Here is a 25,230-nt window from a genome sequence, read left to right as displayed (position 1 = left end):
TATACCAAAAGGCTAAAAGCTATTGTTGAGGTTGCTTGGTGTTTGGACTAAGGTTGTATTTTTACAAGGGGTACAATTTTTGTTGTTCCGGTTACATAGTAAATCAAATGTGTGTGTCTTAAAAAGTTCTGATGTGCCCTTTTTGATTGAGATGTTTGTGTTTGTGTTTGTGTCTGTGTTATACCAGTTGAGGGGTCCTCCAGTCTGAGGTAGTCCCCTCTGGGCAGGTGTAGCAGCTGGTAGATGACCTGTCCGTTAGGGCCTTTGTCTGGGTCCACAGCTGACACGGACAGCAGAGTGGTGCCTGGCTGAGCGCCTTCCAGAATCTTCTCTGAGAAGTTGGCCACTCCAAAGGGTCTGAACCGCGGGGCGTTGTCATTCACATCCAGCACGTTCACTATCAGTCTCGCTGTTAATGGTTGAGCGGTAATTGAGAGGGTTATTATTGTAATGAGACAGGAGAGATTAAGAGCATTGTCGTTCAGCCTATTTTGAGTGTATTGTACTGATTGAGGTTTGTATGTAAGGTAAGTATGTTGGGTTTTATCATGAGCTGCAGTAAGTCAATTCCTATCTACTTCTGTTAGTTTGACAGTGTTGAATCTTGAGAGACATATAGGGCAACAAAAAGGTGATGAAATACCAAACAATTGTTTAAAAAAATAGAATTAGGGTGATTTTAGATGAAGACTCACCATTAGGTACGCTGACTGACATGTCGATGACATCACTGGCGTTGTCATGCACCGACACAAGGATCTCAAAGGTGGCCACCAGCTCTCTGTTGAGTGGGTTACGCACAAACACAGCACCTGTGGGAACACACATGCACAGGCACACATTCACAGATACAATCATTTAACACAGACACACGCACGCACAGACACACACACACACAGACACACACACACGCACAGACACACACACACAGTTTACATATAGTTGACTTATACTGTATACCATGGGTGCCTGACCATGGGTGCCTGTCTGAAAGTGGGGGTGCAAAAAATATATATAATCCTGCAAATCTACGCTGTTTCTTTACAATGGAATCCATATTTATGAACAGAACAAAAAAAAATGTTTAGGTTCTGCAACAATAAATTATATTGAAGTCGAGTACTTTCGAAGGCCAGATTATTTTAATTTATTTATCTAGGCCTATATGCCAACAGTGCGCAACAATGACTAATTTATTATAACCATTACAGATAACAAATCCCAATTGCTAAATTTCCCTATAAATATATTCAGTCAATAAAAAAATCAATACAAACAAGTACATTTTAAGTTATATATAAGAAATTCTAAAGCTAATTTGACCCATGCACTAATAAGTTTCTTCAGCATAAGCAGCTTGACTACTGCTAGTGTACTGTAGCTTTATTGATCTACTGACCTTCAACAAAAGATGTACTCACATTGTTGATTAAGAATTAAACCTCTCAAACAGCCTAAAAACAACCTCAGAGTAGGTTTACCCCATTAATGTACTTGGTCATTTAAACTTGTTTTTTCATGTAAGACATCCCATTGCACTAATTTAAACATTATGGGGAGGTTTTCCCGGACACAGATTAAGCGTAGTCCTGGACTAAAAAGAATGGAAAACCTGGACTAAAAAATAGAAAATCTCCAGCCAAAATTCTTTCTAGTCGAGGACTAGGTGTAATTTGTGTCCTCGAAACCGCTGCTTAACCCTACATTTGACCTAGCCTAATACATAAATTTACTCAGATGGTAAATGGACAAGGTAGCTTTTGAACATATGTGACTAATTTCAGGGAACTAGGTGTATGTCCCGTGTCACTACTTAACAGGAGAGCGATTTGAACGTAAACTTTTTTTTAAATCAAAATGCTTTTTTTGGGCAGAAATGTCTTCTGGTACATGTGAACTTTCATGTACCTTAAAAACAAATGTGCAAATACCAATACAATTATTAAATTACGAGCCTAGTTGGTTTAGCCAAGGAAAAAGTCAGGAACCTTTCCGCTAGCCATGATTGGCTGAGATAATGGGTGGGCTGGACATGCCGAGAGATGAGTTCAGATTGGTCTGCCATGTAGTATGCTTCTGTCTATAACATGAGCTGGTCATTATGTGTAGGTAATCCTTTCTAAAGTGGCTTTATTGAACGATATCCTATAGTGGAACTGCAAAGGGTTGCTCTCCACTTTATGGAGGACCAAGTTTTGAAATCAGTGGAATGCCCAGTGGAATTAGAATATGATAGTTAAGGAGATGGAGAAAATTCTGGTGTTTGATTGCAAATATGCATAGGGAGTCGAAAAGAGAACACACAGAAGGGTATTGTATAAAACACCTGTCTCTGGATTACATCTTCAAACTAAGGGCAACGATGGCATCCGTGACAGGGAGAGAGAAGTGTCCATCCATGTAAGATAGTCTAGCTAGCTACATTTTCTGATATTACACGTTTCTAATTTTGTCAGAAAGTCATTTTCATTTCAAGTTAAAGTGTACTGTTAGCTATCTAGCTAACATTAGCTGGCTGGCTCGCTAGCTAACGTTATGTGTATTATCTGTGTAGTAAAATTATTCGTATCTCAGAGCCATTTGGATTGCTAGCTATAGCCTAATTTTAGCTAGCTAGCTAACGTTGAACCTGGTTGGTTAGCTACCTGCAGATTCACGCAGGGTAGTAATGTTATGAGTTGGGATTATGGTTCATTGTTTAGCTAGCTAGCTACATGTCTAAACAAAAAACTCCACTATGCAATTAACCATTTTAATAGAATGTTCATGATGTCACTGCAACATCTGTCGATAGACATAGCTGGTAAATTAGCTCTGGCTATTTTCTCCGATTTCAGAGCACTCGCGTCTGAGTGTGCCAGAGCGCAAAATAACGGACACATTTACGAATGCTCAACACCTGTTGAATATGACCGGTGTCAGTAAAAGTTGGCAAAAAAATAGTATTTAAATTGTTGCCAGTAGCACAGTTACAGTCACCAATGCAACTTGATAACATCAACACAGCCTAAACAGCTCTGCTAGGGCGAGTAGAATGGTCAGTGTGAGCTGTTTTCTTATTCGTGTATGGAAGTAGCTAGCAAGTTAGTCAACATTAGCCAGTTAGTTTTGGTGCTTGACTGCTGTTGTTAGGTCAGAATGCTCAGATCAACCCTACTCCTCCACCAGAGCGTCTAGTGTGCGCTCTGACCGCTTCGAGAAAGAAAACATTCTGAATTTACAAACGGACAATCTAACAACGCTCTGAGTTTATGAATGCCCAGAGCACACTCTGAGCACACTCCAGATTGAATTTACAAACACACCTGTAGTGTAAACCAGCCATTCATCTTGAAATATTTGGTTAAGTACATGGCCTCCCCTTGTGACCCTTAAAGAGATGGGTGGGGCTAAGGCTTAACAGGATGTGAACGATGCTGAATGGGTGTAGACAAAGAAGAGCTCTCCAGTAGGTTTCCCAAAACATTCAGGACCATTCTCTCAATTGTTTTCCCATTGTTCCTCAACTGTAGTGTATGATATACCATTTTCTAGCTCTGAGTCTCTACTTTTATCCAATGTAAAAAAACACAATTTCAAATTTGACTACATAAGACCAAATCGAGCCGGTCGGTCACATATTTTGAAGCTGTACAGTGGTTCCTCAATTAAAAGTTTAGAGCTTATGCCGCAACCTTTTGTGGTAGATGGTGGCAGATTGTTGTAAATTGCATAATTGTGTCTTTGCTCCACACTATCACAAGGGGGAGTAAGAAAGCTGATCTTTCACTAGTCTAAACTGTGGCACAAATATATTTTTGTAAATTAATGGAGGTGTGAATGTTTCAGTTCAAGAGTCTCTCTTCTCTGGCACTAGATTGCTGCATCAGGCAAAACAAATAATAGCTCGCAGGTGGTCCCGGAGTTGAGAGAGAACTTGGGTAAATACAATGGAGCCATTTACACTAGACATGTATACTGACATTTTTTTTTTTAAATAGGCACGGTAGGCTTTTGGTTTCTCTCCCTCTAAAAACAGAAAGAAATAATTCTAAATAACAAACTGGCTTGATTTACCACAGTGCGAAAGAGTGATAGCCCCTCTATATGAAGTGAGTTTCTGAAACACTGAGTCCTTCTTTGTTGATGTGAACAAGAAACTGAATGAAAGAGTCCAGTGAGGATAGGGAGGGGAAAAAGGTTGCCCATATTTTCAAGAGCTGACCTACTATATTTATTTATGAAATTTACTAGTGTATTTAGACAATGTAATATATTTGTTCCGGCTTGGCCTATTTAGTGGGCTATTTCGCCATAAAGCTATATTTGTCAGCGTAAAGTGACTCACTCATTCGTGGCTTTGGATCAAAATAAACAAGTACCAACATTCTTTCTGATAGTCTTTAAAATATAATTGTTTTGACCAAGTTAATCTGCTCATGTTGTGTGTGTTCATTTATTTGTGACATTGTGGTTATAATGAAGAATGTAAACAAAAAAAATCCTATTCATAATGAATAATCAGATGTGTGTTGCTTGTCATTTTATATTTTTAGGCAATACAAAGCATACACATACAAACATCAATGACATCACACCTTCCCAGACCCAGATCCTCTTTCCTGTATTTATTAATTTGTCTGCATGTCTATTTAACATTTGGCTAAAAAGAAACCATACCATGAATTAAGAACAAATATATATTTTTTCACAATGCAATGTGGCACATTGACAAGTCAAATTGCTTTAAAAACGAATTCGGAATCAGTGTCCCGTCCATGGGACGGTTGAGCTAACGTAGGCTAATGCGATTAGCATGAGGTTGTAAGTAACAAGAAAATTTCCCAGGACATAGACATATCTGATATTGGCAGAAGGCTTAAATTCTTGTTAATCTAACTGAACTCTACAATTTACAGTAGCTATTACAGTGAAATAATACCATGCTACTGTTTGAGGAGAGTGCACAATTCTGAACATAAAAAGTTATTAATAAACAAATTAGGCATATTTGGGCAGTCTTGATACATTTTGAACAGAAATACAATGGTTCATTGGATCAGTCTAAAACTTTGCACATACACTGCTGTCGTCTTGTGGTCAAAATGTGTATTGCACCAGGCGCGGGAATAATACATTATGGCCTTTCTCTTGCAATACAAAGATTATGGTACAAATAAAAATACAAAAGAACGGTTGGTTGTTTCTTTGTGTTATCTTTTACCAGATGTATTGTGTTATATTCTCCTACATTCCTTTCACATTTCAACAAACTTTGAAGTGTTTCCCATCAAATGGTACCAAGAATATGCGTATCCTTGCTTCAGGGCCTGAGCTACAGGCAGTTAGATTTCAGTATGTAATTTTAGGCAAATATTTAAAAAAAAGGGGCGGATCCTTAACAAGTTTTGAATAGCCTTCTAATATTAGACAACAAATACATATACTAAAACAATAACTTCAAAATCAGTCCATCACTGGATTTCTTCAAATTGCTGTGCAGGAAAATTACGTCTTCCACCATGCCTGGTCGCAGGCTCGCAGCTGGCTTCTCTCTGAAACCACACATCCATCTGAAGGTGACGCTTTATCCTTTGGAACCACACAATTACCAGGTGGACAGTAGGCCTCTTGAAGCGATAGAGGAAATCAACAAGATCCACAAGTATTCTTTCATAATAGTTGGCCTTATGTTATCTGCAGTTTTGAGGTGCACTGTCCCATTCCGTGGTGGATAACATCCACTCTTCATTATGTAATGGGCTGTCAGGCACAGGTATCCTATTTTTCCCAAATTGTCCATCCACGTGTCAAGTGTAATTGCGCCAGTGTAATTGCGCCATTGTATTTAAGTTCTCTCTCAACTCCGGGACCACCCTCCAGCTGATTTTTTTGCCTGATGCAGGACTCTAGTGCAATAGGAGAGATACTGACTGAAACATTCACACCTCCATTAATTTACAAAAGGATAGTCTAACAGCTCGGCTTGGTCTGAAAAATCCAACAATTTCTGCCACAGTTTAGACTGCTGATAGATGCTGCGGCCAGTCTGTGTTGAGTTCTATTGTAAAGTTTAGCCTAATAGCCAAAAAAGGGCAAACTTTCAATGTACTCTAAAGATTCACATTTCTAACTCAATATCACAGACCACAGAATGCCGGCCCCCTATCACAGAACAATCTGGTTGCATTGGTAGAGAGTCGGGTGGAGAATGGAGTGAAAGTGCACTGTACTGTAAGTATGCAACAATTTTGTGGGCCATGTGTAAATGGTTTAGCAGCCTTTCCAATAAATTGGAAAAAAAAGAAGGCCTCCACCCTTGATGGGCTATCAGCAGGACAATAGACTTGCCGAGTTTACATTTACATTTTACATATTTAGCAGACGCTCTTATCCAGGGCGACTTACAGTAGAGTGCATACATTTTTATTACATTTTACATACTGAGACAAGGATATCCCTACCGGCCAAACCCTCCCTAACCCAGACGACGCTATGCCAATTGTGCGTAGCCCCACAGACCTCCCGGTTGCGGCCGGCTGCGACAGAGCCTGGGCGCGAACCCAGCCCAGCCTGGGCGCGAACCCAGAGACTCTGGTGGCGCAGCTAGCACTGCGATGCAGTGCCCTAGACCACTGCGCCACCCGGGAGGTCGGGACTTTAAATGTATTAATGGATGTTTGTGAGGCATGTCACTTCTCCCATCTCTTTTGCATAGCCCACCAAATGCACTGTTTTCTAACCACATCAAGATGGATCCATAACGAATTACTATGGGAATAAATATAATTGAATGACAGAAATATTGGAATAAAGTAGGCTAATGCAATTGTAGGTAACAAATGGTTGCTTACTGAAACCCCCAAAGTCATCCATTTGTTATAATAGGATTTGAAGCAATAGTCTACCCGCATGTGGTCAACTATTTCAGCACCGTTTCGCGCTGCTTTTAGACAAGCATGGGGACTGGTCTTGATAAATCAATCAGATTTTATTTTCACTGAATCTCCGTTTGGGTATTGGTTAGCCTACAATTACAGTGTGGAAATGTTAGGATTATTTTGCTCTTCACTCGCAGTCGTTTAGTAGTCTAGGCCTAATCCAGACCGGTCACGCCGTACAATGCCATATTTTCCGAATGGAGACCCTGAGGCCTACATAGGCTACTGTAAAATGCATTTGAGTTTTCTTGGAAGAGAAACACATTAATATTAATCAATTTAATTAAACTACATTTCTCAAAGCATAAACAGAACAACAAATACAATTATAATTTACAAACAAATTATAATCAATCCCATATAATCTGTTCTGTCGTGAAGAGGGCACGACAAAATCTATTCCCCTCGGGAGACTGAAAAGATTTGGCACGGAACCTCAAAAGGTTCTACAGCTGTACCATCGAGAGTATCCTGACTGGTTGCATTACTGCCTGGTATGGCAGCTGCTCGGCCTCCGGCCGCAAGACACTACGGAGGGTAGTGTGTACAGCTCATTACATCACTTGCGCCAAGCTTTCTGCCATCCAGGACCTCTATAACAGGCGGTGTCAGAGGAAGGCTCTAAAAATTGTCAAAGACTCCAGCCACCCTAGTTATAGACTTTTCTCTCTCCTACCGCACAGCAAGCGGTACTGGAGTGCCAAGTCTAGGTCCAAGAGGCTTCTAAACAGCTTCTATCTCCAAGCCATAAGACTCCTGAACATCTAATCAAATGGCTACCCAGACTATTTGCATTGTTCCCCCCTCTTTTACACCGCTACTACTCTCTGTTGTTATCATCTGTCATCTCATGAGTGGATCACTGCGCCATCTGCTAACCATTTAAGGTTGTGAGTTCTCAACCGGTGTGCCAAATTTCGTTGACGGGGAAAATCTCACTTCAGCATGAATTGCTGGAATTACAATCTTCAAAAAGTCAGTAACCTTAGCAGTGTTGCTTGCTTGTAGAAGCCTATGGCTGTACAATGGCATAGCCTTGTTTTGTTAATTTAGCAAGCAAGACGCTCTTATTGCCCAAACCCTTATCACAGTCAAGACACACCTATTTTATAGTATAAAACAAAATAAAATTGAACAGAATATTTTTCCAAATGAGAAAAGTTCGCAATGCGTCTCGCGTCTGGAACAGTTATTTTCAAAGACTGATCACTTGAAACCCGGCTGAATTTTGTGAGTTTAAATAAAATATTTCAGGGTTACAAACCAAAATCTGTCTTCTTCTCGATATACAGCCGTTCGATTTAGTTTATTCTGCCTGTTCTTTGGAATTTTCTAAATGGACAATTCCATATTGAACACTGTATGGTGATGAATTACGGCCACAACATCTGGTGAGTAGGCTTAATGATTCTGATGAAAATATGCTCTTTGTCTTTATCAAACAAATGTTTTTGCATATGCTTAATGTGGAACCTGTCTATGTTTAGGGGGGTTATAGCATAGCTCTAGGCTAACCAATTCTAAATGGCACTAGGAGTTCGAAAGAAAATCCATCAGATGTAATTATTCCAAAACTGCAGCTCATTGTTGGAACACATAATTCCCTACTTCAATAAACTAGCCATTTTGAATTTGTGATAAAACTGTCATAATTTGGCAAGGAACATAACTGTTTATCCCATCCGTTAGATGTATTTCTGTAGGCCTAATGGGAGCTTGTGTGCGCAGGACATGTTTATTCTTAATTACAATGACGGCCTATCCCAGCCAAACCCCAACTCAGACGACACTGGGCCAATTGTGCGCCGCCCTATGGGACTCCAATCACGGCTGGTTGTGATACAGCCTGGAATCGAACCAGTCTCTTTAGTGACACCTCTAGCACTCAGATGCAGTGCCTTAGATTTGCTTTTAGCCAAATCCTTTTAGAGCAAGCCAAATAATTTCATGTTTTAAAAGTTATCCTCGATCAGGATTCATTGTTTGAATGTAAGATGCCAATCAAAAACTAATAAAAAAGGCAGACAAACACACACACACACACACACACACACACACACACACACACACACACACACACACACACACACACACACACACACACACACACACACACACACGCCACAAATTCCATTTTTTTTTTTTTGTGAGCTCAACCGCAATCTGTTAATTATATAATATATAAAATGGAATTATCTATTTCAATACAGACTAGCTCAAAACAATACTTATCCTTGAAAATGACAAATTGCCTAGATCATGATACTTTTCTGGTAAAAAAAATATTTTGAAAGTGCAGCTGCTCCGTTTGCGACATTGTTCAGGCGCCTATGCTGTATACACATATTTACAAAACATCCACACAATCTGACAGGCAACTCAGTAAAGATACATGATCGACTGTGTCTGTTGACTACTAACCCGTGTGGAAATCGATGCCGAATGACTCTTGCAGCCCAACAACAGGGTTATTTCCATCATCCTTCGCCTCCACAGAGATTATGTAATATTCCAGCCGGGGTCGTAGGTCAGGGTCCTTCGCAGCAAGCGTTGCCACCACCACGCCCGGCGGTGTAGACTCGTTTATGTTAATAGTTGTCACGGGTTCCAGGAAACGTGGTCGCGAGTCGTTGACGTCATCCAGGATGACCGACAGGGTGGCCGTGCCCGACAATGAGGGTGTGCCACGGTCAGTAGCCACGACAACCAGGCGGTAGGAGCCACGCTCCTCACGGTCGAGGGTGGCGTTGCCCACCAGGACGGCACCAGAGAGGGAGTCAACTACGAAGCGGTCCTGGGCACCGCTCTCCAGCCGGTAAAGCAGCCAGGCATTAGAGCCTGAATCAGCGTCACTGGCAGACAGCTGGGTCACCACCACACCTAGAACAGAGAGAAACGAAGGAAGAGAGGACACAGAGGTTAGGATAAAACACAAGGGGCAAGAGAAGCCTGAACTAAAATCAAACTTTATTTGTCACATGCGCCGAATACAACAAATGTAGACTTTACCGTGAAATGCTTACTTACATGCTCTTAACCAACAGTGCAGTTCAAGAAGAAGAAAATATTTACCAAGCAGACTAAAATAAAAAGTAATAATAAAAAGTAACACAATAAGAATAACATAACGTGGCTATATACATGGGGCACCGGTACCGAGTCAGTGTGCGGGGGAACAGGCTAGTTGAGGTAATCTGTACATGTAGGTGGGGGTGAAGTGACTATGCATAGGTAACAAACAAACAGCGAGTAGCAGCAGTGTACAAAAAGGAGGGGGTCAATGTAAATTAACTGGTGGCAATTTTATGAGTTGTTCAGCAGTCGTATGACTTGGGGGTAGAAGCTGTTGAGGAGCCTTTTGGTCCTAGACTTGGTGCTCCGGTACCGCTTGCCGTGCGGTAGCAGAGAAAACAGTCTATCATTTGGGTGACTGGAGTCTCTGACAATTTTATGGGCTTTCCTCTGACACAGCCTCTTATATATGTTCTGGATGGGAGGAAGGTTGGCCCCAGCAATGTACTGGGCCATTCGCATTACCCTCTGTAGCACCTTACGGTCAGATGCCGAGCAGTTGCCATACCAGGCGGTGATGCAACCAGTCACGATACTCTCGATGTTGCAGCTGTAGAACATTTTGAGGATCTGGGGACCGATGCTAAATCTTTTCAGGCTCCTGAGGGAGAAAAGGTTTTGTCGTGCCCTCTTCACGACTGTCTTGGTATGTTTGGACCATGATAGTTTGTTGGTGATGTGGACACCAAGGAACTTGAAACTCTCGACCCGCTCCACTTCAGCCCCGTTGATGTTAATGGGGGCCTGTTCGGCCCGCCTTTTCCTGTAGTCCACGATCAGCGCCTTTGTCTTGCTCACATTGAGGAAGAGGTTGTTGTCCTGGCACCACACTGCCAGTTCTCTGACCTCCTCCCTATAGGCCATATCATAATTGCCGGTGATCAGGCCTACCACTATTGTGTCATCAGCAAACTTAATGATGGTGTTGGAGTCGTGTTTAGCCACGCAGTCGTGGGTGAACAGGAAATACAGGAGGGTACTAAGGATCAGCATGGCAGACGTGTTGTTGCCTACTCTTACCACCTGGGGGTGGCCCGTCAGGAAGTCCAGGATCCAGTTGCAGAGGGGGGTGTTTAGTCCAAGAGTCATTAGCTTAGTGATGAACTTCGTGGACACTATGGTGTTGAACGCTGAGCTGTAGTCAATGAACAGCATTCTCACATAGGTGTTCCTTTTGTCCAGGTGAGAAAGGGCAGTATGGAGTGCGATTGAGATTGCGTCATCTGTGGATCTGTTGGGGCGGTATGCAAATTGGAGTCGGTCTAGGGTGTCCGGGAGAATGCTGTTGATCTGAGCCATGACCAGCCTTTCATAGCACTTCATGGCTACCGACGTGAGTGCCACGGTGCGGTAATTATTTAGGAACGTTAACTTTGCTTCCTTGGGCACAGGGACTATGGTGGTCTGCCTGAAACATGTAGGTATTACAGACTCGGTCAGGGAGAGGTTGAAAATGTCAGTGAAGACACTTGACAGTTGGTCCAGGCATGCTTTGAGTACACGTCCTGGTAATCCGTCTGGCCCAGCGGATTTGTGAATGTTGACCTGTTTAAAGGTTTTGTTGGCCGGCAGGGATATCCTTGTCTCGTCGCGCACTAGTGACTCCTGTGGCGGGCCGGGCGCAGTGCACGTTGACCAGGTCGCCAGGTGCACAGTGTTTTCTCCGACACATTGGTGCGGCTGGCTTCCGGGTTGGATGTTCGTTGTGTCAAGAAGCAGTGTGGCTTGGTTGGGTTTTGTTTCGGAGGACGCATGGCTCTCGACGTTTGCCTGTCCCGAGTCCGTACGGGAGTTGTAGCGATGAGACAAGACTGTAACTACTACCAATTGGGGAGAAAAAAGGGGTAAAAAATATAAAAAATAAAACTAAAATAGTAAGCAAGTGGGACCACCAGCCGTCATACCGCTCAGGAAGGAGACCCGTTCTGTCTCCTAGAGATGAACGTATTGAAAAGTGCAAATCAAGGAAACAGGTACAAAAGCATCTCTATCCACAGTAAAACGAGTCCTATATCGAGAGGCCGTTCAGCAAGGAAAAAGCCACTGCTCCAAAACTGCCATAAAAAAGCCAGACTACGGTTTGCAAATGCACATGGGGACAAAGATTGTACTTTTTGGAGAAATATTCTCTGGTCTGATGAAACAAAAATAGAACGGTTTGGCCATAATGACCATCATTATGTTTGGAGGAAAAAGGGGGAGGCTTGCAAGCTGAAGAACACCATCCCAACCGTGAAGCACGGGGGTGGCAGCATCATGTTGTGGGGGTGCTTTGCTAAAGGAGGGGCTGGTGCACTTCACAAAATAGATGGCATCATGAGAAATAAGAATTATGTGGATATATTGAAGCAACATTTCTTTTTTTATTTTACCTTTATTTAACTAGGCAAGTCAGTTAACTTCTTATGGCTACAGGGGCAGTATTGAGTAACTTGGATAAAGGTGCCCATTTCAAACGGCCTCGTACTCAATTCTTGCTCGTACAATATGCATATTATTATTACTATTGGATAGAAAACACTCTCTAGTTTCTAAAACCTTTTGAATTATATCTGTGAGTAAAACAGAACTCATTTTGCAGCAAACTTCCTGACAGGAAGTGGAAAATCTGAAATCGATGCTCTGTTCTAGGGCCTGCCTATAAATGTCCTTGATATTTATGAGAATACATGCACTTCATACGTCTTCCACTAGATGTCGACAGGCAGTGAGAGAAGAAATGGGGTGTATAACTTGATCTGGGGTCGAATAAAAGCTCTTTGTATGACGTGTCACCAGTTTCCTGTTTTCTGGAGAGCGCGAGAAGGGACCTGGTATTGCCTTCTGATAAGCTGTCGTTATAGACGACTAATATCTCCGGCTTTTATTTTATTTGATACATGTGACAATATCATCGTAAAGTATGTTTTTTCAATATAGTTTTATTAGATTATTGACATTTTTTCGGGACGTTAGGCGTGTTGCGTTCTCTGGGTATGGTGAAGATGGAGAGCTATGCGCCACTTGGCTAGTTAGCTTGCTAATTCGAGAGTGAAGAAGGCCAAGAAGGCTAAAACCAAACAACGATTGTTCTGGACAAAGGACACCCTTGTACAACATTCTGATGGAAGATCAATAAAAGTAGGACCCATTTTATGATGATATTTCATATATCTGTCGGAATATGTTGACAATTATATTGCGCCCAGATTTGGGCTCTCTCTCGTTATAACGTAAGCTGGATGTGGTAATGAAGTTATCTTTAGAATTCTAACACGGCGATTTCATTAAGAACTAATGTATCTATCATTTCCTATACAACATTTATTTTTTAGTAACGTTTATGTATAGTTATTTGGTCAGAATAGTTGAGTGTCATAAAAATATCCGCACATTCTGGGAAAAAGATGCTACGTTAGCACAATGTATAACCACTGATTTCAGCTCTAAATATGCACATTTTCGAACAAAACATAAGTGTATGTATAACCTGATGTTATAGGACTGTCATCTGATGAAGCTTATCAAGGTTAGTCAAAAATTATATATCTTTTGCTGGTTTGTTCGGATCGCTAACTTTTGCTGCGGGTAAATGGCTTGTGTTTCTGGCTATTGTGGTAAGCTAATATAACGCTATATTTTGTTTTCGCTGTAAAACACTTAAGAAATCGGAAATATTGGCTGGATTCACAAGATGCTTGTCTTTCATTTGCTGTACACTATGTATTTTTCTGAAATGTTTTATGATGAGTATTTAGGTATTTGACGTTGGTGTCTGTAATTATTCTGGCTGCTTTCGGTGCAATTTCTGATTGTAGCTGCAATGTAAACTATGATTTATACCTGAAATATGCAAATTTTTCGAACAAAACATAGATTTATTGAATAACATGTTATAAGACTGTCATCTGATGAAGTTGTTTGTTGGTTAGTTTGGTTGGTTCTTGGTTAGTTTGGTTGGTTTTGTGCATGCTACCTGTGCTGTGAAAAATGTTAGTGCTTTTTTGTATTTGGTGGTGAGCTAACATAAATATACGTGCTGTTTTCGCTGTAAAACATTTTAAAAATCGGACATGTTGGCTGGATTCACAAGATGTGTACCTTTCATTTGCTGTATTGGACTTGTTAATGTGTGAAAGTTAAATAGCTCAGGGATTCAATCTTGCAACCTTCCAGATACTAGTCCAACGCTCTAACCACTATGCTACCTGCCGCCCCACAACATCTCAAGACATCAGTCAGGAAGTTAAAGCTTGGTGGCAAATGGGTCTTCCAAATGGACAATGACCCAAAGCATACCTCCAAAGTTGTGGCAAAATGGCTTAAGGACAACAAAGTCAAGGTATTGGAGTGGCCATCACAAAGCCCTGACCTCAACCCTACAGAAAATATGTGGGCAGAACTGAAAAACGGCCTACAAACCTGACTCAGTTACACCAGCTCTGTCAGGATGAATAGGCCAAAATTCACACAACTTGTTGTGGGAAGTTTGTGGAATGCTACCCAAAACGTTTGACCCAAGTTAAACAATTTTAAAGGTAATGCTACCAAATACTAATTGAGTGTATGTAAACTTCTGATTCACTGGGAATGTGATGAAAGAAATAAAAGCTGAAATAAATAATTCTCTCTATTATTATTCTGACATTTCACATTCTTAAAATAAAGTGGTGATCCTAACTGACCTAAAACAGGGAATTTTTACTACAATTAAATTGTAGTAAACTGATTTGATTTGGCTAAGGTGTATGTAAACTTCTGACTTCAACTGTATTCCAGTCTGTGCTAGCAAAACTGTCCTGTAGTGTAGCATATGCTTCATCTGACCACTTCTGTATTGAGCGAGTCACTGCTACTTCCTGCTTTAGTTTTTGCTTGTACGCAGGAATCAGGAGGATAGAAATTTGGTCAGATTTGCCAAATGGAGGGTGAGAGAGAACTTTGTATGCTTCTCTGTGTGTGGAGTAAAGGTGGTCTAGGATTTTTTTCCCTGGTTGCACATGTGACATGCTGGTAAAAATTTGGTAAAACTGATTAAAGTTTGCCTGCATTAAAATCCCCAGCCACTAGGAGCGCAACTTCTGGGTGAGCATCTTCTTGTTTGCTTATGGCCTTATAGAGTTGGTTGAGAGCGGTCTTAGTGCCAACTTCATTTTGTGGTGGTAAATAGAAGGCTACGAACAATACAGATGAGAACTCTCCTGGTAGATAGTGTGGTCTACAGCTTATCATAAGGTACTCTACCTCAGGTGAGTAATACCTTGAGACTTCTTTAATATTAGACATCGCACACCAGCTGTTATTGACAAAAAGACACACACCCCCAACTCTCATCTTACTCGAGGTAGCGTCTCTGTTCTGCCGGTGCATGGAAAATCCCGGTAGGTCTATGTATCTGTGACTTGGGATGATTAGTGTATTTTTTTAACTTAGCAAAAAAGGAAAAGTCCCTTTTTCAGGACCAAGTCTTTCAAAGATCATTCAAAAATCCAAATAACTTCACAGATCTTCATTGTAACGGGTTTACACACTGTTTCCCATGCTTGTTCAATGAACCATAAACAATTAATGAACATGCACCTATGGAACAGTCGTTAAGACACTAACAGCTTACAGACGGTAGGCAATTAAGGTCACAGTTATGAAAACTTAGGACACTAAAGAGGCCTTTCTACTGACTCTGAAAAACACCAAAAGAAAGATGCCCAGGGTCCCTGCTCATCTGTGTGAATGTGCCTTAGGCATGCTGCAAGGACGCATGAGGACTGCAGATGTGGCCAGGGCAATAAATTGCAATGGCCGTACTGTGAGATGCCTAAGACAGCGCTACAGGGAGACAGGACGGACAGCCGATCTTCCTCGCAGTGGCAGGCCATGTATAACAACACCTGTACAGGATCAGTACATCCGAACATCACACCTGCGTGACAGGTACAGGATGGCAATAACAACTGTCCGAGTTACACCAGGAACGCACATTCTCTCCATCAGTGCTCAGACTGTCCGCAATAGGCTGAGAGAGGCTGGACTGAGGGCTTTTAGGCCTGTTGTAAGGCAGGTCCTCACCAGACATCACCGGCAACAACAAAGCGCTCTTCACTGACGAGTCGTTGTTTTGTCTAACCAGGGGTGCCGGGTGGCGCAGTGGTCTAGGGCACTGCATCGCAGTGCTAGCTGCGCCACCAGAGTCTCTGGGTTCACGCCCAGGCTCTGTCGCAGCCGGCCGCAACCGGGAGGTCCATGGGGCGACGCACAATTGGCATAGCGTCGTCCGGTTTAGGGGTTAGGGAGGGATTGGCCGGTAGGGATATCCTTGTCTCAGTGTGTAAAAAAAAAAATGTAATAAAATGTATGCACTCTACTGTAAGTCGCTCTGGATAAGAGCGTCTGCTAAATGACTAAAATGTAAATATAAATGTAGAGCGAAGAGCCGATCTCAATCCCATTAAGCACGTCTGGGACCTGTTGGATTGGAGGGTGAGGGCTAGGGGCATTCCCCCCAGAAATGTCCGGTAACTTGCCTTGGTGGAAGAATGGGGTAACATCTCACAGCAAGAACTGGCAAATCTGGTGCAGTCCATGAGGAGGAGATGCACTGCAGTACTTAATGCAGCTGGTGGCCCACACCAGATAATGACTGTTACTTTTTGATTTTGACCCTCCCTTTGTTCAGGGACACATTATTCCATTTCTGTTAGTCACATATCTGTGAACTTGTTCAGTTTATGTCTCCGTTGTTCAAACTTGTTATGTTCATACAAATATTTACACATGTTACGTTTGCTGTAAATAAATGCAGTTGACAGTGAGTACATACACACGCATTCATGCATGCATAGAGTCACACAGACACACACATACACACACACACATGTTGTGTTCTTCTATCCTTGTGGGGACCTAAAATGTATTTCCTTTCAAAATCGTATTTTCCCTAACCCCTAACCCTGAACCTAACCCTTACCATAACCTGTAACTCTAATCCATAATCCGTGGGAAATGTCCCCATGAGGGAGACATTTTCTTGTTTTGCTATCTTTGTTGGGACTTTGTAGGATTTTAGGTCCCCACAAGGATAGAAGAACCAACACACCTCCACACACCACCATCCATCCACCCACCCACCCATCAACACACACTCACCAGTGGGGCTGTTCTCAGGGAGGTGCACAGTGAGGCTGGGGGGGTTAAAGACAGGAGGGTTGTCGTTCTGGTCCATGATTGTCACAGTGAGGGGCACGCTGCTGTTGAGCCCTCCCACATCCTCCCCCACCAGGAGCAGCTCCACCCGCGGCTCCACAAACGCCTCGCGGTCCAACAGAGCCTTCTGTCGCACACGCACTATACCTGCAGGGGGGAACAGGGGAGAGGTACAGGCAGTGGGATAATTGGTGATGAAGTAAGCATTTCACTGTTAGTCTGCACCTGTTGTCTACGAAGAATGTGACAAATAAAATGTGATTTGACTTGAAAATTATGATTAATGATATGTGTGTGTGTGTGTGTCAGACCTGTATCAGAGTCCACAGTGAAGAGGTCCAGTCTTGTTCCCAGCAGACGGTACCTGACCACAGCGTTGGGCCCAATGTCTTTGTCCTCAGCCAACACTGGTCCATTCAACACTGACACAGCACTGCCTGAGAGAGGATGGAGGAATGGATAGGGGGAGAAAGGGTGATGTGTAGGATGGCAGATGGGGAGAGGAAAGTTAAATACAAGAGTTGAGGAGGGAAGGGCAAGAATGATTGATGAATGAAAGAGGAAAAGATTGAGATTGGAAGAGAGTGGGAAGAGAGAGAAGCATGAGTCATCGAAGCATAGACGAAAGCAGATATAAAGACAAGAAAAGCGTAGGAGGTTTTGAGGGCCACGCAAGGGATAGAGGTAGCAGAGGAAATAAACATTGTCAATTTAAACAGACAGAGAGACAGAGAGAGAGAGAGAGAGAGAGAGAGACAGAGTCAGCCAGCCAGAGCGACAGAGACAGACAGACATCCAGACAGACATACAGTACCTTCAGAAAGTATTCACACCCCTTGACTTTGGACACATATTGTTATGTTACAAAGTGGGATTCAAATTGATTTAATTGTCATTTTTTGTCAACGTTCCACAAACAATACTCTGTAATGTGAAAGAAAAATTCTACAATCTTTTTATTTATTAACCTCTACGAGATCGGTGTCCCGATCGTGCACTAATGTGATTAGCATGACGCTTTAAGTAACAAGAACATTTCCCAGGACATAGACATGTCTTATATGGGCCGAAAGCTTAAATTATTGTTATTCTAACTGCACTGTACATTTTAATAGTAGCTATTACAGTGAAAAAATACCATGCTATTGTTTGAGGAGAGAGCACAACAACAAAAAACTTGTATCACGGCAACTGGTTTGATACATTCACCTCTGAAGCTAAATAATGTACTTACATTGAGTAATCTTGCTCTGATTTGTCATCCTGAGGGTCTCAGAGATAAAATGTAGCATAGTTTTGTTCAATTACAAAACTATGTGATCATAGTTCGTCAATTTATTTTCCATTGATTGGCTAATAGGACCGATGTTAAAGGAAGATTACCCGCTCGCCGCAGAATCTTTACAAGGCGCCCAGACCTTCATCGCCCATATCTCCGTCTCTTTCTCCTGCGAATAACGGGGATGAGGGCCTTTTTGGGCGTCTGAAGTAAATCCTTCCCGTCGGACTCGTTAAAGAAAAAGTATTCCTCCAGTACGGGGTGAGTAATCACTGTCCTGATATCTAGAAGCTCTTTTTGGTCACAAGACACAGTGGCAGAAACATTATGTTCAAAATAAGTTACAAATAACGCGGAAAACACACACAATAGTACAATTGGTTAGTGGATTGTAAAACGGCAGCCATGTCCTCCGGCGCCATTCTACAAGCTTCCTTCTTTTCACTCTGTCATTTTCGCTGAGCAGCTCAAGCCCCTGGTTCACCTGGAGAAGATTTACCCGAAGAGACACATGTAAGAAGGGGTGTGTTATGATGAGCTTCTATTGGCTGTCAATGTTGTTGATCCATCCTCAGTTTTCTCGTATCACAGCCATTAAACTCTGTAACTGTTTTAAAATGACCATTGGCCTCATAGTAAATCCCTGAGCGGTTTTGATAAAATAATTTGTATGTTTAAGATAATGACTAAAGTATTCCACCCTGAAACCATATAATTGTATGAGATGTGTTAAGAGTCATAATTCAATAATGTGTGTGACTAGGCCATTGTGTTACTATTTTGCAATATGAGCTGGGTATAGTTGAGACATCCAAGGCCAACTGAACTGTCGACTTGTGAGAACTCTGAAACCAATAACAGGAAAGAGGCCTCCCCAACCTAGGTAGGGGAGTAACTGTTAGAAATGGCTAGGCTTGCAGAAGATAATGAGAAACTATGTGTTAGTATTGTGGAAAAATACAGCCCACCTAAAGAGAGGTGGAGTTTCTACTGATGTGAGTTCATTTGTGTGTGTGTATGTTATAAAATGATTGTGTTCTCATTTTGAAGTCAGAGTGCTCTCTGAATAAAGTATTGATCTATTGCAGAATCTGAGACTTTGTCTAATTCTTTATTAAACCGGAGATTTATGACCTTTGGTGAAATAGACAAAGCTTGAGTGATAGTTGAGTTCAACCATCGGGATAAAAATTCTCGTGACAGGTTTCTTCCCTTTCCAGCAACTGAGTTAGGAAGGAGGCCTGTATATTTGTAGTGACTGAGTGTATGGATAAACCATCCAAAGCGTAATTGATAAATTCACAAAGCTCAAAGGGATATTCAGTGTCTGCTTTTTTTATTGTCACCCATCTACCAATAGGTACTCTTCTTTGCGAGGCATTAGAACACCTCCTTGGTCTTTGTGGTTGAGTCTGTACTTGAAATTCACTTCTCGATTGAGGGACCTTACAGATAATTGTATGTGTGTGGTACAGATAGGGCTGTTGAAAAATGAAATCATGAAATTTCGTCAGCCGGTGACTGTCAAGAAAATAACTGCCGGTCTCACAGTAATTGACTGTTAATTAACATTAACACATTTAGCATCTCCTGGCAGCCTACCATCCACTGGTAAATCTACTTAAAAAAAAAAAATCTAATAAATCCATGTAATATAGCCTACACTATCACAATAAATCCATTATTTATTTTAGACGGTCTAATGAAACATGAAATGAAGAAAATGTAGTCTATTTCAGAAGAACAGAATAGCATACTCTGAGTTAAATGATCTGGCTATGCCATATGGCTGTGGCCTACACTAGTTCATTTAGCAGACAAGATTTGCTTAGAATTCTCTGGCATTATTTTATATTATTTTATAGTATGAAGAATACAATTGAACATAGCTGAATAAAATAGATAAACGATTAGAGGGATTGCACACATGTTGAGTGGTTAACAAAGAAACAGGTACTCCTATATGCTTAATTTAGAGTTATTTATATAACTGTAGTTGTGATAAAAATGTTGGGCTATATGTTTAGATTTTTAATACATTCTAAGGCTCCATGACAATTTTTTTTTTTTAAGTTGCATGAAAGGCATGAGCTCTGCTATGTATTTTGCGCAGGCTGTAAACACTTAATCAGTCTCTCATTCACAATTTGACAAGCGCTTGATAATGCCTCGAATTTCTCGGTGGCATCCCCTTTGTGTGGCCGTAATGCCCCGTAAAAATCCATTCCTTTTGCGGCCAGCGGCTGTTGTGCCCTTGGGCTGAATATAATAACTTGAATTCCCTTCTCCCGGCTGCATGCTCGAAACACCTCTCACTCACAAGGCTCTCCATCACTTGATCGGGTCTTTCTCACAGGCTACAAGTGAAGACGGAGTCCTAATCCAATTTAGAGACACATATTGAAGATATTGGAAGAACTGTCCACATTTACTTTTGTCAGCCAACAAGATGAGTAGGCCTAATGAACCGAAAAAGCACTAGCCTATGTAAAACTACTATCCCCCATAGTACAAAAGTTGACCTATTTTATTCTGTGTGAGAAATAAATATTTCAAATATAGTCTGGGACAGTTGTGGGATGTGTTGGATCCCAAATTAATAAAACCACTAGCATCAAAAAAAAACATTTTTAAGCAATGAGGCTGACGCAACAGATCAGATTCTTCACATTATATGACCATCAGCAGCATCAGACCTTGGAGAAGCCTAATTACCGTGACTAAATGGTCACGTGGAATTTGATTGCCGTCATGACTTGTGACCGCTGGTGTGGCGGTAATACGGTCACCGTAACAGCCCTAGGTACAGAGATGGGGTTGTCATTCAAGTCATGTTCACCACTATTATTGCACACGGAGTGAGTCCATGCAACAGGTTAACAATCACAAAGCCGCTGGGCCAGATGGAAGACCAGAGCACGATATCATAGCATGCGCAGACTACCTGGTAAGAGTCTTCACAGACATTTTCAATCAATTTATCCTTGTCCCAGTCTGTAATCCCAACATGTTTCAAGCTGACCACCATTGTCACTGTTCCCAAGAGCTCCAAGGTAACCTGCCTAAATGTCTATCGCCCTGTAGCACTCACATCTGTAATTATGAAGTGCTTTGAAAGGCTGGTCATGACACACATCAACACCATCATCCCAGACACCCTAGACCCACTCCAATTTGTATAACACCAGAACAGATCCAAAGACGACACAATATCAGTTGCACTTCCCACTGCCCTCTCCCAACTGGACAAGAGGGGAAATAACTGTTTAGAATGCTGTTCATAGACTACAGATCAGCGTTCAACAAAATAATCCCCTGTAAGATCATCACCAAGTTAGGGACCCTGCAACTGGATCCTGGACTTCATGATGGGCCAGCCCCAGGTGATGAGGGTAGGCAACATCACCTCCTCCATGCTGACCCTCAACACGGGGGCCCCTCAGAGGTGTGTGCATAGTTCCCTCCTGTACTCCCTGTTTACACATGACTGCGTTCATCCATGACTCCAAAACTATCATCATGTTTGCTGACGACACAACGGTGGTAGGCCTGATCACCAACGGGGATGAGTCAGCCTACAGTGAGGAGGTCAAATACTTAGCAGTGTGGTGCCAGAGCAACAACCTCTCCCTCAATGTCAGTAAGACCAAGGAGCTGATCGTGGACTATAGGAGAAAGAGGGGAGAGTTGCTGTTGCAGAGTGGGTCGAGAGCTTTATGTTCCTTGGCATCCACATCACTAAGGGCATAACATGGTCCCCACACACCCACACAGTTGTGAAGAAAGCACGGCTGCGCCTCTTCCCACTCAGGATGCTGAAAAGATTTGGCAAGGGGCCCTCGGATAATCAAAAGGTTCTACAGCTGCACAATCGAGAGCATCTTCACAGGCTTCATCACCGCTTCATATGGCAAAGACACCGCCCTTGAGCGCAAAGCACTACAGAGTGTGGTGCGGAAAGCCAAGTACATCACTGGGGTTGAGCTCCCTGCCATCCAGGACCTCTATACCAGGCGGTGTCAGAGGAAGGTCCGAAAAATTTCCAAACACTCAAGCCACCCATGTTCACTCTGCTACGATCCGGCAAACGGTACCGGAGCAACGGCTCTCGGACCAATAGGCTCCGAGACAGCTTCTACCTGAAGGCATAAGACTGCTAAATAGCCAGACTGCTAAATACATTGAACAAAAAATAAACGCAACATGCAACTATTTCGAAGATTTTACTGAGTTACAGTTCATATAAGGAAAAGGGTCAATTTAAATGGATTTGATAAGCCCTAATCTATGCATTGCACATGCCTGGGAATACAGATATGCATCTGTTGGTCACAGATACAGTACCTTAAAAAAAGGTAGGGAACTGACCAGAAAACCAGTCAGTATCTGGTGTGACTACCAGTTGCGACTTGCAGCGCGACACATCTCCTTTGCATAGAGTTAATCAGGCTGATTGTGGCCTGTGGAATGTTGTCCCACTCATCTTCAATGGCTGTGCGAAGTTGCTGGATATGGGTGGGAACTGCAACAAGTGGTCGTGCACAGCGATCCTGAGCATCCCGGACATGCTCAATGGGTGACATGTCTGGTGAGTGTGCAGGCCATGGAAGAACTGGGACATTTTCAGCTTCCAGTAATGCCCATACCATAACCCCACCTACACCATGGGTCACTGTTCACAAAATTGACATCAGCAGACTTCCTTGCCCACACAACGCCATACACGTTGTCTGCCATCTGCCCGGTACAGTTGAAACCGGGATTCATCTGTGAAGAGCACACTTCTCCCCTCATGCCAGTGGCCATTGAAGGTGAGCATTTGCCCACTGAAGATGGTTACGATGCCGAACTGCAGTCAGGTCAAGACCCTGGTGAGGATGACGAGCACACAGATGAGTTTCCTTGAGATGGTATCTGACAGTTTGTGCAAAAATTATTTGGTTGTGCAAACCCACAGTTTCATCAGCTGTCTGGATGGCTGGTCTCAGACAATTCTGCAGGTGAAGAAGCCGGATGTGGAGGTCCTGTGCTGACATGGTTAAACGTGGTTTGCTGTTGTGAGGCCAGTTGGACGTACTGCCAAATTCTCTAAAACTACGTTGGAGGCGGCTTATGGTAGAGAAATTAACATTAAATTATCTGGCAACTCTGGTGGACATTCCTGTGGTCAGTATGCCAATTGCACGCTACTTCAAAACTTGAGAAATCTGTGGCATTTTAGAGTGGCCTCTTATTGTCCCCAGCACAAGGTGCACCTCTGTAATGATCATGCTGTTTAAAACTAGAACCGCTGGGCCCCGAGAGACCCCCCTTCAAGCTAACGAGCAGTCATTCTGACTGTAACATTTTAAAAGTGTAATTAATATGTTTCATAACATGCTCGAAAATCATGCTCGAATATCTGGTTGTGTTCATGAGGTAACATTGGAATAAGATGTTTTATTTATTTAAAATAATAACATAGCATTTTCATTAGTTTGTTACTGTAGGCTATATAAAAATAAAACCAATTCAACTGTTCAATAAATTGAATTTGTGGAATTATATATATATATATATATATATATATATATATATATATATATATATATATATATATATATATATATATATATATATACAGTACCAGTCAAAAGTTTGGACACACCAACTCATTCAAGGGTTTTTCTTTGTTTTACTGTTTTCTACATTGTAGAATAAACTATGAAATAACACATATGGAATCATGTAGTAACCAAAAAAGTATAATTATAATAATAATAATTTATATTTGAAATTCTTCAAAGTAGCCACCCTTTGCCTTGATGACAGCTTTGCACACTCTTGGCATTCTCTCAACCAGCTTCATGGTATGCATTTCAATTAACAGGTGTGCCTTGTTAAAAATGTCTTTCCTTCTTAATGCGTTTGAGCCAATCAGTTGTGTTGTGACAAAGTAAGGGTGGTAGACAGAAGATAGCCCTATTTGGTAAAATACCAAGTCCATATTATGGCGAGAGCAGCTCAAATAAGCAAAGAGAAATGACAGTCCATAATTATTTTGAATCTAAAATATATTTAACACTTTTGTTTACTTAACCTTTCTTTAACTAGGCAACAAATTCTTATTTACAATGACAGCCTACCCCGATCAAACCTTAACCTGAACGACGCTGGGCCAATTGTGCACCGCAGTATGGGACTCCCTACCATGGCCGGTTGTGATATAGCCTGGAATCGAACCATGGTCTGTAGTAACACCTCTAGCACTGAGATGTAGTGCCTTAGACCGCTGTGCCACTCAGGAGCCCTACCTGATTCCATATATGTTATTTAATAGTTTTGATGTCTTCACCATTACTACTCAATGTAGAAAATAGTAAAAATAAAGAAAAACCCTTGAATGAGAGTAGGAGTGTCCAAACCTTTGACTGGTACTATATATATATATACTAGCCAGACTGTCAAGACAGTTCCCCCGCCAGCCAACCAAACGCACCGAGTGACAGATACAGAGAGAAAGTCAGAAAAACACATCAGTGAGGTTGGTACCTGAGGGGGAGTTCTCAGAGATCTCAGCCCGGTAGCTGGTCTGTGTGAATATGGGCCTGTTGTCATTATCATCCAGAACTGTGATCACCAGCATGTCTGAGTCCTAGAGAAAGGGATGGAAGGAGGGAGAGAGTGATGGATTGGGGAGGGAGGGGTGAATGGGGTAGGATAGGATGGAGGGGCAGGGAACAAGGTGAGAAATGTTCTCAATAAAAAAGCAAATAGCTGTCATTCCATGCAATATTTGAG

At 42.0% G+C, this 25,230-nt stretch overlaps 1 protein-coding gene across 1 annotated transcript in view; it reads right to left on the bottom strand.

The window, feature by feature from the left end:
- The window catches only part of LOC120046433 (cadherin-23-like), a 569,127-nt gene that overhangs the window by 70,632 nt on the left and 473,265 nt on the right, over positions 1-25,230 (bottom strand). Inside the window, exons 43-48 of the mRNA XM_038991662.1 lie at positions 24,982-25,084; positions 17,483-17,608; positions 17,115-17,318; positions 9,342-9,800; positions 696-812; positions 185-409 (exon numbers count right to left, since the gene is read on the bottom strand). Of these exons, the coding sequence (XP_038847590.1) occupies positions 185-409; positions 696-812; positions 9,342-9,800; positions 17,115-17,318; positions 17,483-17,608; positions 24,982-25,084 (1,234 nt within the window). The remainder of the gene's footprint in view (positions 1-184; positions 410-695; positions 813-9,341; positions 9,801-17,114; positions 17,319-17,482; positions 17,609-24,981; positions 25,085-25,230) is intronic.

The sequence above is a fragment of the Salvelinus namaycush genome, chromosome 4, assembly GCF_016432855.1.
Source record: "Salvelinus namaycush isolate Seneca chromosome 4, SaNama_1.0, whole genome shotgun sequence".
NCBI classification, from domain to species: domain Eukaryota; kingdom Metazoa; phylum Chordata; class Actinopteri; order Salmoniformes; family Salmonidae; genus Salvelinus; species Salvelinus namaycush.
The sequence above is the reverse complement of the archived record's forward strand: the minus strand, read 5'-3'. Positions and strand labels throughout refer to the sequence as shown.